General features: G+C 46.7%; 1 protein-coding gene across 10 annotated transcripts in view; it reads left to right on the top strand.

Annotated features, from left to right (window-relative positions):
- Positions 1-30: 30 nt before the first annotated feature.
- FAM228B (family with sequence similarity 228 member B) overlaps positions 31-14797 on the top strand; it is a 42584-nt gene continuing 27817 nt past the window's right edge. For 6 of the 10 annotated variants that reach the window (XM_019481321.2, XM_019481310.2, XM_019481307.2 and 3 more), the window contains exons 1-6: positions 31-157; positions 1697-1810; positions 2905-3003; positions 6072-6152; positions 8935-9009; positions 11402-11599. In XM_019481321.2, the coding sequence (XP_019336866.1) occupies positions 131-157; positions 1697-1810; positions 2905-3003; positions 6072-6152; positions 8935-9009; positions 11402-11599 (594 nt within the window). In that variant the 5' untranslated portion in view covers positions 31-130. Of the gene's footprint in view, positions 158-1696; positions 1811-2904; positions 3004-6071; positions 6153-8934; positions 9010-11401; positions 11600-14797 lie in introns of those variants that run through there. The other 4 variants (XM_014601612.3, XM_019481291.2, XM_019481284.2 and 1 more) reach the window with 4 other exon arrangements.

The raw sequence follows: 14797 nt of genomic DNA, 5'->3' as shown, positions 1-14797 counted from the left end.
GACGGCCTGTCCATCACAGTCGCGGGGCCGACCTGCGGTTGCCACGGCAGCGAGGGACGCTCAACCGCCGGCGGCGGCCGCGGAGCCCGGGTGGGGGTGGGGGGAGGGGCTCGCGGGTCGGAGCGGGGCGATGGAGGCGGCCGGGGACCCGTCGCCCGTGAGTGTGCCATTTTGTGGCATCCCTAAAAAGGGTGACAAGGCATGCAGGATGCTGTGGCCCCCCTGGTTGAGTTTTGCTGTTGAAGAGGGGCGGGGGTGGCTCGTTCTGCACGTCTTGCTTAAATGCTTCTTCCTCTTTGCATCACAACTGCTGCTGTGAGCGACGGGGTCCTGGGCTACACGAGCCTGCGTCCTGCCGGGATGCAGCATCTCACGTTTTACACTGGGCTCTGTCAGGTCGGCGGCAGCGGTCCCTCAAAGACGAGGGTGACGTCCGCCAGGCTCGATGGGTCCTCCGGCGACCGAGGAGCCCGATTCTGGATGCGCGCGTTCTTCGGCAATGGGGGCATGTGGTTGCGCTGGGGGGGAGTGGGATTTGCAGCCCCAGGTTGGTCTTCTCCTTCCTCTGCCGCCGCCGCCGTTCCACCTCGGCATCGAGTCGTGGGGCCTCAAAGTGGTGCGTGCCTGGGTGGACCGGGTGGCGCCACGCCAAATGGTCATCAACTTGTTCCTGCCAGCAATTGGTGTCGATGCCTCTGGCCTTGAGGGCGACCTTGAGTACCGTTTCCTTTGGCCGCCCTTTGAGCGTTGGCCAACAGAGAGCTGGGAGAAGCGAATCTGGCGAGGGAGGTGGTTCTTGGACATCTGGACGCAGTGGTCCATCCATTGGAGTTGATTTCTTAAGAGCAAGACTTCAGTGCTGGTGGGCACAGCTTCATGGAGGATGCTCGCGCTGGTCTGGTGGTGGTCCTCTCATTTGATCCCCAGGCATCTCGTGTTTTACACTGGGCTCTGTCAGGTAGACGGTGGCTCTCTCCTCAGATCCTGAGATCACCGGAGGCAACTGATTAACCATCTCTGCAACTTTGAAAAGTTTCCTTGAGGGTTAAGCTGAGCCCAGATGCTTTAATGTTAGAAACGTGCCCCACAGGCTTTATTCTGAGCACATCTCATGGCTGGAGTCTTGGGCTTTTATAGGGGATAAGCCTTTTGTCACTTGATCACTAAAATTATTAAACTGTTCCCAAAATTTCCATGCACATTGACCTTTCGGGAGAAACCACATGGATTTGGGCAAACAAGTGCTTTGCAAACAAATGTTATGATTTATTTAAGGGAGTTAAAAGAAACAGGAAATTATCTTTTAATATAGGGTGCCAGCAGCAAAGGGAATCGCAGCAGCTGAACGCTTCCATGCAGGAGTCAAGTCGATTACCCACTGCAGTTGTAAAGACAGCAGGGGATTTTATTCAGGCAGTGCTATCTCAGGGTCTGGCAGTGGCCTGACAAGCATCATGATAAACCACAGCCTAATTGGCTCACCTGGTTTTCAGCCTGATTGGCTCACTTGGTTACAGAAACAGCAGCTTAATATACCTCTGGCACTAATGATCTCATTTGCATTGGCAGTAATTAGTCTCCACAATTTAGAAACCCTTGAGGCATTTCCGTGGTATAGCAAGTCTGGCAATTGACAACTAACTTTTTATTCTGCACTTTTATCCTTTACACATTCTTATTTCAAACCTCTCTCTAGTCCGAGTCAAGAGAATCCCTACTTGCAAGGAGAAGAAGTTCGGATGACTTCTGGCTCTTAAGAAGTCACTCTTCTGAGGCTGAGAATGAGCAGGATGTGCAGGTACCAGAACATGTGAGCAGCTCAGCACCTGTACCTCTTGACAAGGAAAGGGGGCGTGTGAAATGCCCAACTTTATATGGGATGACTCCTTTATCTATGTAGTTGGTTGATTCAGTGAGAGACTGTGTAATCATGTGTAAAGTTGCTGGATTAAAAGTCTTGCCCATGTCTGTGTAGTATTTACTGGAGCCTGCCTACCTTTCCATGGGATGAGGGTAGCAGAAACAGGATGCTTAATTGTAATGGAAAGACACTTCTTAGCATTATGTCTGCACTTATCTCTCCCAGGTCTATGACCAAGCGGTTGTTCCTGTCCTTGAACTTCATGCACTGAACAATAACATCAACATTATGTGCATGTAGGTGGGCAGCTGCATTTTCTGTACAGGTGGCACAAACATGCACACTTAGGCTAGGGACAGAAGTTACACATAAACCGGTTTAAGTGATTAGAAACTGGTTTAAACCTGTAACAAAACAGAAGTTCAGTGCACAGAAACTGCTTTGAAAATGGCCAGAACTGGTTTAAGATAAACCTGGTCGAATGTAATATCAGACTTAACTGATTTAGGTAAAAAAAAAATCAGGTTTTTTTGGAACTTCTGTCCCAGACCTTAGGAAATGTGCAGTTAAAGCTCTAACCTTGAAACTTATGGTTGGGTGTCACTTCAGAGTACGTGTTACTGGATATTGCTTGGTTTGTGACCTGAGGCTTTGGCAGGGATGGAGCTTCATTTTCATACCTGTTTGACAGTAGTTTGTTGAAATCCCCTGAGATATCTAAGAAGAGAGCTTAGTTGATTAGGTGTCCAGTTACTTAAACTGGTCTAAAGGGATCCATACGTAAAAGTCCTACAGTACTTTGATGTTTAATCATTGGATAGCATTGGTTGGTGTGGGGTGGGGAGTGTTATTTATTACCTATGTGAAACTAAGTAGCTTGTTGAAAACCCCATCTGCTGACTCTTAAATCTTCCCTGTTTTTTTCTGATGTGTTCCTCTTATTGAAGAGTGATTTCCTTTTATCAATGTTATTTATTTATTTATTTTTGCCAGTTAAGATGACATACTAGTCAGATGTTTTCCTTATTTTAACTTTGTCCCAGGAAATCCCATCATCTGTGTATGAGAAGGACCAAAAACTAAGCACTTGCAGCAGGAAAAAATCTTCACATGTTTGGCAGGACCCATGGACCCCCCTGCAAGTACACAGGATATTTTTCTCTTGCAGAGGAAATACCCAAGGGCAGCATCTTGCTTGATTTCTGACATTTGTGTTCTTTATCCTCCTCATCCGTCTGTCCTCACTTTTTCATTTTATCTAGATTTACACACAGAAATTAGGGGGCATTTTCATAGTTGTGAGTGTGTTTAATGTTCCTTACATATACAAGTAGCATATTGCAAAGCTCCCTTAATTTCATTGCTCATCCTTAACCAAAAATTGGCAACAAAAACACGGGAAAATCCTACCCTGCCCTGCTCTACATTTCCCCTCTTTCTAGAAGTTGGGGAGGAGACATTGTCTCTACAGTGTGCTCAGCAGATCCAGGCTGTTTGGGTCCCATGGAAGAAAGTTCCAGAGTTTAGACCTTTTATGGGAGTGCTATACATAGACCCTAGTTTAAATCATGGGCCCAGCTTGTGAATACTGTGGCCTGATCATGGTGGTGGCTGCCATTGTCATAATGTTTTTCCCACCCCCGTGATTGGCTGAGGGGGCAGGTTTAGGGTTATCTGGCTGGCTGAGCCCCGCCCCCAGTGCCAGGCTGAGAGCAGGGATCAGGAGTGTCCTGGGATGGGGATAAAGGGTTGCAAGACAGGTGTAGAGAGGCTGGAGTGGGAGTGGCATTGCTGGCATTTGGGGGGTTGCTGCTGCAGAGGGTAGCATCAGGGTCCCCTGCAGCTCAGGGGCTGTGCCACCTGCTAGCAGCTTGTTTTCTGGCTGCGGGAGATGCAGGCGGACTGCAGGAGGGATCAGACTGAGCCAAGATTAAACGTAAACTCTCAGAAATGTTGTGTAGTAGATAGATCTGTGAGACTGACAAGTTTGTTCCCCAAGCGATGAAAAGGAAGCTTCGTAGTCTGGATAGCTTAAAGTGAGTGGGACAAAATAATGGAAACTGTTCCCTGTGGTTTAATCTTGTGCTGTATCTGGGAGAATGGACATCGTGAACTAACTGGGATAGTAGCCCCCAGGCCAGAACATTAATAAGTAGCTTCTGTGAATGAGGTACCATATTTTGATACTTACTTAATTTTCCTGAGTTTCAAAAATGCTGAGCACCCTCGTCGTTTCATAGTTAGTAGGGTTGGAAGGGACCTGAGCAGATCATCAAGTCTGACCCCCTGTCACAGGCAGGAAAGAGCGCTGGGGTCAGACGACCTCAGCAAGGTGTCTATCTAGCCTCCTCTTCAAGACCCCCAGGGTAGGAGCGAGGACCACTTTCCTTGGAAGTTGGTTCCAGATCCTAGCCGCCCTGACTGTGAAGTAGTGCTTCCTGATGTCTAGCATGAATCTGCTCTCTGTCAGTTTCAGAGTATCATAGTAGCTAGGGTCAGGAGGGACCTGAACAGATCATCTAGCCTGACCCCCTGCCACAGGCAGGAACGAATGCTGGGTTCACAAGACCCCAGACAGGTGATCATCCAACCTCCTCTTGAATATGCCCAAGGTAGAGGCAAGGACCACTTCCCTCGGAAGCTTATGACCGTTGTTCCTTGTTACTCCCCATAGTGCTCAGGGAAACAGTGACTCTCCCATTGCCTGCTGGTCTCCCTTGGCCAGTTTATAGATGGCCACCAGATCCCCTCTCAGCCTCCTCTTGTGGAGGCTGAACAGGTTCAGATCCCATAGCCTGTCCTCATAGGACCTGCCCTGCTGCTCCCTGATCATGCGAGTGGCCCTCCTCTGGACCCTCTTGATGCTGTCCACATCCCTCCTGAAGTGCGGCGCCCAGAACTGGACGCAGTACTCCAACTGCAGCCTGACCAATGTCACATAGAGGGGGAGGATCACCTTGGACCTGCTTGTGATGCATCTGTGGATGCATGACAAGGTGTGGTTAGCCTTTCTGACTGCATCCCCACATTGGCGGCCCATGTTCATCTTTGAGTCAATAATGACTCCAAGATCCTTTTCTGCCTCTGTGCTGGTGAGAAGGGAGTTCCCCAGCCTGTAGGTATGCTGCTGGTTCTTCCTCCCCAGGTGCAGCACCTTACACTTGTCAGTGTTGAAACCCATCCTATTCTCATCCGCTCACCTCTGTAACCTGTCCAGATCTGATTGCAGCTTGTACCTCCCCTCAGCTCCATTTGGAGTCGTCAGAGAAATAAGGCTGCATTGCATCCAGTGTCTCTAAAGTTACAGTCTTCAAAAGTTTGCAGCTTGAGACTCTCATTTTTCTTAGTGCTAGAGAGAAAGGTTAGTACCTACAGCAGTTGATTTCCTAACAGCCTTATCTCTTTCTAGTTTCTTTATTAATAAGCTATCGTCCCTATCCATTTCCCATGTGGCAGTGTATCACGGCAGTGCATGTACTTGAGGCAGTACATCCCTGTCCAGGGTAAGGCATAAGGCCAGTAAAGATCTCATGATCATTTCTGTAAGAATGGGGTGTCAACTTGGTGTTCTGCCAAACACCAACTAAAGTATTGTGCAACTGAGTTTGCCCCTGTTTCAGCTGAATGAGATAGTCTTTACCTCCTGCACTAAAATATTCCCTTTAGCAGGGCTAAGCTGGTGCTTCATTGTACTGTAATGCTACCATCTTTACTTACCTAGCATATTCACCTTTTCCCTAAAAATTAGCCCTCCAAAATTGGGGTGCATGTCTTCAGTGGGAAAGGTGACTTTTCTGTGTTGTAATGGCTGCTCAGGCAGTCCTCCTATCCCAGCCAGGGATGGAGAGGTGGAGTATACAGTTCAGTGTTGAAAGTAGTTATTATAACCCTCACAACCACCCGTGAATTGGCAGCAGCTTTAGGCCGAGCAGTCAACAGCTGTTGCAACAGCTAAAAGAAGGTTCAGACCATAGCTTTTGCCTGAACAGTGCTATTTAGGATTCAATCATGTGGTCAGGATTTCCTGCTATCAGGTTGCAACCATGACTGAAATAATGTTTTGGTAAGGCAGAAGTAAGAAAAGAAGTGTGTGTGTGTGGTTTCTAGTGGAATTTGATTTTTGGTACCTGGATGGAGGGAAAAACAATGGGTTTTTGTGAAAGAGGACCACTTTTTGTGCAGATGATTTTCATTCTGTTAAATTTTGCAGAAGGCCTACTCACCTCTGGATTCTGGAAAGAAGAAACCTACCAGAGATTGGCTAACACAGAAGCATGTTTCTCTTGTGAAGGTAAGACAAAGAATGCATTTGGCCATTTTTGGGGTTTTTTTGCTTTTTTTTTTAACCACTACACTCCAAAATACAGTGTACAAAAAAACATAAAGTGCTCCGCACCTTTGGGAAGGGGAAGAAAAAGATATAAAATGAGAAGTGGAAAGGTAACTAAGACTGTGAGCATCTTTTTGAAATGTCAGACTTCCTTGCAGCTGGGGTTTCAAGCCCCAGTGGGGCAGTTCTCTGCATTTTGAGTATTTTAGATAAGATCTTAAAAATAATCTGTCTGCAGAATAATAACTAGCAAGTTTTGCGCCTCAGGGAAAACCCTGCTAGTGTGCTCTGGTGGGGGCAATCTTACCTGCCCCAGGGACTCAATGTCCCTGGTTGCTGCTGCTGCGGTGCAGTCTTCCCACTGCAGATTACTGCTGTTGGTGCTACAGCAGTGGCAGGGTGTCCGTGCTGCTGGCCACTACTGCAATAATGTGGTGGGGCTGCTGCTGCTACTGTACAGACTCTTGCAAGAAGATGCCATTCTGGCTTTTGGGAACATCTTGCATAGGAACTAAAACTAGTTTAAACTTTGTTTTTATTGGCTTAGCTTATGTGGACTGATGACAAACTTAAATTAAGCTAGTAAAAGTAATGTTTAAACCAGTTTCAGCATGTCTACACTGGCAGTTACAGGGGTGTAGGTTGTAGCTGTATTGGTCTAAGGACATAGGCAGACAAGGTTCTTTGGGTGAATCTGGCATCTTTTATTAAACCAACTTAAATAGTTGGAAAAAATTTTTAGGATGCTTTTGGGTTTAAAAAAAAATGGATCCAGACCATGCCATGACAAAAAATGCAAAACCTATCAACGCATTTCCACCACCCCCACAATTACTACATCCCACAACAGAGCCATCAGCATCCCTGCATCTTACAGCTGCACCTCCAGAAATGTAATACATCTCATGCAATGCAGCAAATGCTCTAATGGAAAATACATAGGAGTGACCAAACAACAACCGCGCACCAGAATGAATGCACACCGGAAATCTATTAAAGACAAGAACACCCAATTACCTGTGGGGGCACACTGCTCACAAGAAAACCACTCTCTCTCCAATCCCTCAGTTCTAATCCTCAATGGGAATTTACAAAACACTTCTCAGAGATGAGCCTATGAACTTGACTTCATCAACCTCCTGGATACAAAAAATCATGGACTAAATATAGACATTGGATTTATGACACATATCCTGCCTGACATCTGACTCTCCAGGTACCTCTCCACTATTTAACTGCTACATTGATCCCCCTTTTCTCTCCACCCCCACCCAGCCTGTCTCTCACCTGCTGACCCCTCAATTTACATCTTTACTTGACTGCCTGTCTTGCATGTATACCAGCTCAGCCTCTGGCTTCTTTATTTTCATTCTATCCAGAAAGACACACCAACTGCGGAGACTTCCTCAGCCTGATGAAGGGTTTTTAAACCCGAAAACTTGCTAAAAATTTTTTTCCAATTATTTAAGTTGGTTTAATAAAAGATATCAGATTCACCCAAAGAACCTTGTCTACACCGGCAGTTTGCACTTATGAAACAACTGATTTTAAATTAGCTTAGCCAGTGAGGCAACCTGTCAAACGTAGGCCAGGCCTTCCCTTCTTACTGCAGTTATGGTCCGTGTGTCTCTCTTGCGTTATGGGTCTGGCTCTGAACAGTATAAATATTTATTGTAGAATTTTAAAGTTTGTTGTTGAATTTTTTCTATGATGTTCAGAATTGTTTAGCCTTTTAAAATTAAACTTGTAAAAGGCACCAATCTGATTTCCTAGGAACAAATACCTGGTTTATCTGCCAGAGCTGGTGGAACAGTGTCAGAAAGACTCTCATTGAGCCCATGTCTTGGTCTATGAGAGATTACCCATTCATTCCGTGGCTTTGTGTTGATGCTGCTAAGAAGGGTACTTGCTGCAGCAGTGTATGGGATTAGGCCCCAGGAGCTCCAAGATGGATTGAGAACCTCAGCTCAGTTTGAGAATTACCACTCCTTTTAACTTTGCTGTGTGATGTATGTGACAACTTTTTGGGAACCACTTCTCTGTATTTGTATTTTCAAAGCTGTGGATTGAGTGTGGGGATGAGGGTGTTGGGAAGGCTGAGTGGAACCTGGCTTGTGCAAATATTTGGAGTGTAAAATGCAGGTGGGTTCATGACCTGAGATAGGAGACAGATTTTAAATCTCTGCTGCATTTCCAGTCCACAAGATTTTCTTCTCAGCTGGCAATTCTCACATGCTCCTTCTTATTTTCCTACTATCTTTTTTTCAATAGTTTTTGTTATCCTTGTCCATTTTCCTACACTTAATTTGACTGTCTAAATATAATGTCTAGCTCTGGTGTCAGCCCTTCCACTTAACTTAGGGTATGCCTACACTGTAGTTGATGGTGTGATTACAGCACGGGTAGGAATGCTTTAATTTACCTAGTATAGGCAACAAACATAGTGAAGCTAGCATGGGCTTCTGGGGGGGGCAAGTAACTCAAGTGTCATCAGAGCTCCCAGCAAGCTTGTGCAGCACACACAAAAGCCTTTGCTGCTGTACTTGCGCTGCTATTTATATCCAGACTACCTATATTAAAGCAAACATGGGTGTACTCATCCGTGATAGCTGTGGCTTTGATTGCAGTGTAGACCTGCCCGTTGTTTACTGTGCATTTTTAACTTGGAGGCCATTCTAATTGCTGTTTTGATTCAATATTTTTACTTCACAGTTTTGGCTGGTATTTTGTTGATATTTTTTAGGCGGTATCTAGTGAAAGCAAAGGCATTACTGATTCTGCCAAGACCATCTTGGATGAAGAAGATTATTTTGTGAAGGTAAGAAACGCACACGCTTTCCATTTGCAGCATATCGTGATGACTACATGGGAAGAAGACCTGAGGGTGTCAGAAGTTCAGTATCCATCACTAGCTGATGGTAAAATGTCAGTTCCCTAAAAATATGTGACTTCTGGGCTAAATTATGCTTGAATATATACTAGGGCAGGAGTGTTCGACTCCTGGCCTGTGGGCCAGATCCAGCCTGTAGAGCCAAGAGCCATGTCATCCAGCCTGTGGGATTCTCCTTGGGTCTGAAAATTCAGCAGCTGGGTAGCAGTTGCAGCGTTAATTGTCACTTCCCTGCTGCCAGTTTTTGGACCTACAGGAAGTCTCACAGACCAGACGGTGTGGCTTTGTGCGCTATATTATGTGCATGGAGCACTGGGGTAGTCTGGGGCCCCTTGGGCAGTGATGGGGGCCCATCGGGCCTGATCCATCTTGTGGACTGGCCCTGTGCCACTCATCTGGCCCACAGGGCCAAAAGTTTGAATAACATGGTATTAGGATAAATTGGAGCAAACCCACTGGCAACTGAGCACAACCTGTGATATAATGCAGGCCCCATATACCTCGTTGAATCCTTGTGCCTTGGCAGTGTCTCAGGCTTTCCTGCTCTCTTCTCATAGTCTTTGAGGCCTTTTGCTTGTCATACTAAAGATCCTGATTTGTCTGGGATCCAGGCTTCGTGGCAATGGTTGTTTGGGCCTGTATTCAGCTCACATGGTCCCTTCCACTCCTGCATTCCTATGTTCTTCATTAGAAGACATCTGTAACCAGTGGTATCTTTGTAATTAAACTTATTTTAGCTCTATTATTAGCCTTTGTGTATTCCTGGGTGTAGTGCTGGTGTTGCCTGGTGTTCATCTGAGGTTTGGTTTTTGTTGCTACAGGATTATCTGTTATCTTGGTCATGTATTAACCCTACTGGTTACAGACTAGTCCCCACCACTCGTGATTATTCCCAAAATCAAGATTACTGTATTCACTTGACACATACACCTTTCTCTCAAAATCGGCCCTCCAAAATTGAGACGCATGCTTTAAGTGGGGAAGCTGATTTTTTTTTTTATTCTTCACTGAAATAGAAGCAGGGTAGAATAGAGCAAGCAGACACTGTGACTCATGTCACCAAGAGGGCAGCCATTTCTCCCTAGATCTACAAACAGCAGTGGGGAGTCCAATGTCAACTCTCTCACCACCACTGGTGAGAGACTAGATTTGGCTAAAGAGCCACTGAGCTGGCTGAGGGTGAGTGAGCTGCTGCGTGCAGTCTGCGGTGTCAGCTTGTAGTGTGGAAGCAGCACTTTATTATTTACAGAACTTATATGAATAACTATTTAACAGTAAAGAAGTAACGGTTTTGCTTCTGCCCTTGCAAGGGTTTGGGGCCTACCGTTGTTGCCGTCCTGCCACAGCAGGAAGGTCCTGCTGCCTTAGCTAGATTCTCTCCTCGTGTACCACACTTCCAGGACAGTCAGTTTCCAGGAGGACTTGCTCTGTCACATAGTCAGCAAGGACTCTGGAAAAATCTTTTTTTCTATGTTCTGCCTTTCAGAAACAAGGAGCATGTTTTATTTGGAGGGGTGTAGTATGAGGAAATACAGTACTTTCCATTGCCTGCCTTCTGAAGGCACGCCAGAATCTGTGGGGTTAACTCAGGTTTAACAGTCTGCCTTCAATGTGCACGCACAGATGCAGGCCTCTTTAGCTTACTGATCACAAAAGAGTTGGCTCTCATTCTCCTATCCCTTCAGGCAGCTTCCATTTAATTCTTCTTTTCTAATTAGACCGAAAAAGCAGGCACATTACCTGGCCAAATTCCTACTCATTCTCTCTCTCTCAGCTACCCTCTTTGTTTATTTGCCCCCATATTTTCCTGCCTTTCCCACAATGTCCTTCATTAATCAAGGGAATCCTTTAATTGATTTTAATGTAGTCTCGTACCCCTCATTGCCTTGCTGTCCCCTGCACCATGTGCCATATTCTACTGAGAGAGAAACTAAAATGTGTTTGCTGATTAGTAGTGGGGAGCTCCATGATGTATTTGCTAGTAATTCATGACTCATTTGGCAACATGCTCTGTTCCTCCTGGTAGGCCACCACACTCAGGCCCCTGAGGGGAGGATGTATTGCAGAGGGGACCCTGAATAGAGCCATATAACTAGTTAAAGGCCATCACTCATAGTAGGTCTTCCTGCTTGATCACTTACTTGCCCATTTCTGTCCTTTCGTTCTGTTGAATCCTTCTGTTCAGATGGGATGGGATGAGGGTGTTTCAGTGGTCATGGCTTATGCTCATGAACTGCTTTTTGTAGAAAACTCTAACAACCTTTGTAAGTCTCTGTCTTCAGAGGTCTAACTACATCAATATTCTCCATGTGTCACTTAGGAGGTGGACAGGTACTTGAATCACAATGACTTCTTAAATCTGAGGAAGAAGGAGATCCAATACAAGAAATGGCTTGAGCGTGTTTCAGAGCCACTGCTGCATAAGATTGAAGACAAAGTTGACAGCCAGTCAAGTGAAGAAATCGAGGAAAGGAAACGAAATCAGCTGGCTCTCTATTTAAACTACTGTAATAAGAAGGTACCAACAAGGAATAATTTTATCAGCGGAAAGTTTTTAATCATTGGGAGTTGCTGACACAGTCAGTGACCTCGTTATTTTATCTCTTTATGTATGTGGTGTGGAATAGCCTGGGGATCAGCATTAGCCTGGTTTGCAACTTGTCTTTTGTTCTTCCTAGTGGCATAAATAAGTGTGTATTAAACAAAAGTGTGTTGCGATGTATTACATTAGGTATATATGAACAATTGTATTGACCAATATATTAGCTAAGTATGAAATGGTTCTATGTTGGATTTGGTCAGTAAGAAAACATTGGGTTTTACTGCAGCGGGCTGTGCAATGTATTCATGAAAGCCTTGTGTTAAATTAGTAGTGTACACTTATCCAGCCCCTGCACGAGGACAGGCACTTAGAAAAAGGATCTTCAGAAACCACTCTTGGACCTGCTTGAGCTGGCCAAGAGTGAAATGGTTGGAAAAGGGTTGGATTTAGGCACTTGGCTGACACGGCTAGAGAAAGGTTTGTGTCTCTGGTTATGGTAGCATTTCTATCTACTCTGGAATTTGAGTTGTGAATCCTGCCCTGGAATCACACCTGTGTCTGGAAAGGGAGATAAAGCATAATCCCCTGCTCTGGAATACCTACAGGGTCAGTGGACTCTTCCCAGCCCCCTGCCCTGATCACCCGATGTGGTGGGGCACAGGGCTGGGAAGCAGCTGTGAGGGAAGGGCAGGTCCCAGCCTCATACCCTGACCCACTGGTGAGAAAGTTAGTGGCGAGTCAGCTGGGAGTGGCCAGGAGCTGTCCCACTAGGTAGGTAGCAGTGAGCCCCCAGCTGAGACAGCTCCCAGCCACCCCCGGGTTGGCAGGGATTCCTTGCACAGCCAGGGGCTTGCTGGTAGCTGCCTCACCTGTAGCTCCCCGGTCCTGGCACTGCTCAGCTCCCCACTCCTGTGGGAAGCCAGGAGCTCTCCAGTGCTGGGATGGGAGGGCAGGGGTGGAGAGGGAGCTGGTCCCCATGCTGATTGGCTCCCAGATCTGATTGCAGAGCCAGGGCTAGGAACTGCCTGCTGCTGGGCAGGGGGACATTGTCCTGGCTGGGATCCGCATTCAGAGCCCACCCTAGCAGCAGACAGCTCCCAGGAGCAGGGAGCAGTGTCCTAGCCCCTGCTCTGATTGTGGAGTTGGTGCCAGGAGCTGCCTGCTGTCAGGGCAGGGGACATTGTCCTGGCACAGGCTCTGAACTTGGAGCCCACCAGACAGCTCTGTGGGGGGGAGGGGATTGTTCTCCTGCCCCCTTCTGCCCAGGCTGACTGGGAACAAACTTGCTCCCAGTTGGCTGACCTCCTATACATGGGCTACTGTGCAGTCGCTACTGCGCGGTTAATTTGCTACCTGCATTTGCATTAACCCCACAGTGGACTAATTGACTGCACAGTGAGCATCAGCACGTGCAGATGGTGACACTACCGTGCAGTCAATTGGTCAACTGTGCGGTAAAGCGTCTCATGTAGGCATGCCCACCGTGAAGGGCTGAGACTTTCAGGTAAAAGTCTTAGTAATAGGTCACTGTAAACCTTTCTTTCCTCTTCTCCCTCTTCTGTTCTTGCCATTAGGCTTCTCATTCCCCTCCTCTGGTCTCTGCTGCTATACCTCACTATCCCTCAGTCATTAACACATCCTCCCTCTCTATCTATTGGTCTTCCTCCATTCTCCCCTCTCTTCCAGTCTCCTCAGCCCCTTCCACTCCCTCCTCTCCCTCTACCACCACTTATCATCCCTTTGCTTGCTTTCCTCCTCCACTTTCCTTCTCTTCCTCCTTCCCTCCTTCATCCATTCTCCCTCTCCTCTTCTATTTCCTTCCATCTCCTTCCACGTTCAGCCACCTTGGTCTTTTTCTGCTCCTACATCTCTGCCCCTTCTCTTCTCAAGACTTTGTTCTTCAGGTTCCCATCTGTGTCTGCTGCCATTTCCCCCTCTGCTTCCTCCATTGTCCTAACAGTCTTCTCCAATCCTTCTCTTTTCTGTTTCTCTCTATTCTGCCTTTTCTTGACTTGTTTCCTCACCTCCTACCCTTCTCCCATCCCACGACCAGGGTCAGGGGCAACAGAGAAGTGTTGATAAGGTCAGTCAGGATCTGAAGATGTCAGTGGCTCTGCTTTCCGCTTACCCTCATGGCCAGAGTCAGCTGAAGGCCAGGGTCTGCCCAACTGCACCAGGCCGGTATCAGGTGCTCAGTCTTCTCATGCCTTACCACCTCTGTGGTAGTGGCTGTAGCTTCAACTTCTGACTAAACTGCTGGGCCTGTGAGGGGCAGGGGAAACTTCACCTAAGTGAGCTGTGCTGTACTTTGCAACAACACTGCTTCTCTCGGCGCCACTGCACTCATTGTGCAGCAATGCACTAAAGGTAACACGCAGTCTTTGAACCCAATTAAGCCTGTAAGTGCTGGTAGCCATGAAAACTTTCTAAGGGAAGAAACCATGTCTTAGTGTGTGTAGAGGACTGAGTGATGAGGCCCCAGTACACAACTGTAAGATAAACATTTAATAGTAATAAAAAGGCAAGGCTAAGGATGGCTCTAAACCATTTACTGATTTATTTTTTTTCAACTAGGGGGCCATGGCACCCTGCAGTGTCTTGAGATCCTTTCAAGGGTGTTGCGGCATGCCATGCAATATTAGCACTGTTAAGGGGGCAAATGTGATTCAGGACATAAACCCAGAGACTGCAAGCAGAAATCCTTAGTATTAAATACATTCTGATCTGCTATGGTCTTTCTGAGTTCTTTGTAATTAGAATAATAGAAAATGAGGGTTGGAAGGGACCTCAGGAGGTCACATCTAGTCCAACCCCCTGCTCAAAGCAGGACCAGCCCCAACTAGATCATCCCAGCCAGCGCTTTGTTGAGCTGGGCCTTAAAAACCTCCAAAGACGGAGCTTCCACCACCTCTGTAGGTAACCTGTTCCAGTGCTTCACCATCCTCCTAGGAAGATAGTTTTTTCCTAATATGCAACCTAAACTTCCCTTGCTGCAATTTGAAGCCATTTCTCCTTGTTCTGTTATCTGCCCCCACTGAGAACAGTCCAGCTCCGTCCTCTTTGGAACCAACCTTCAAGTAGTTAAAGGCTGCCATGAAATCCCCCTCAATCTTCTTTTCTGCAGACTAAATAAGCCCAATTCCCTCAGCCTCTCCTCACAAGTCATGTGCCCCA

Source organism: Alligator mississippiensis, chromosome 1 (assembly GCF_030867095.1).
Source record: "Alligator mississippiensis isolate rAllMis1 chromosome 1, rAllMis1, whole genome shotgun sequence".
NCBI lineage: Eukaryota > Metazoa > Chordata > Crocodylia > Alligatoridae > Alligator > Alligator mississippiensis.
The sequence above is the reverse complement of the archived record's forward strand: the minus strand, read 5'-3'. Positions and strand labels throughout refer to the sequence as shown.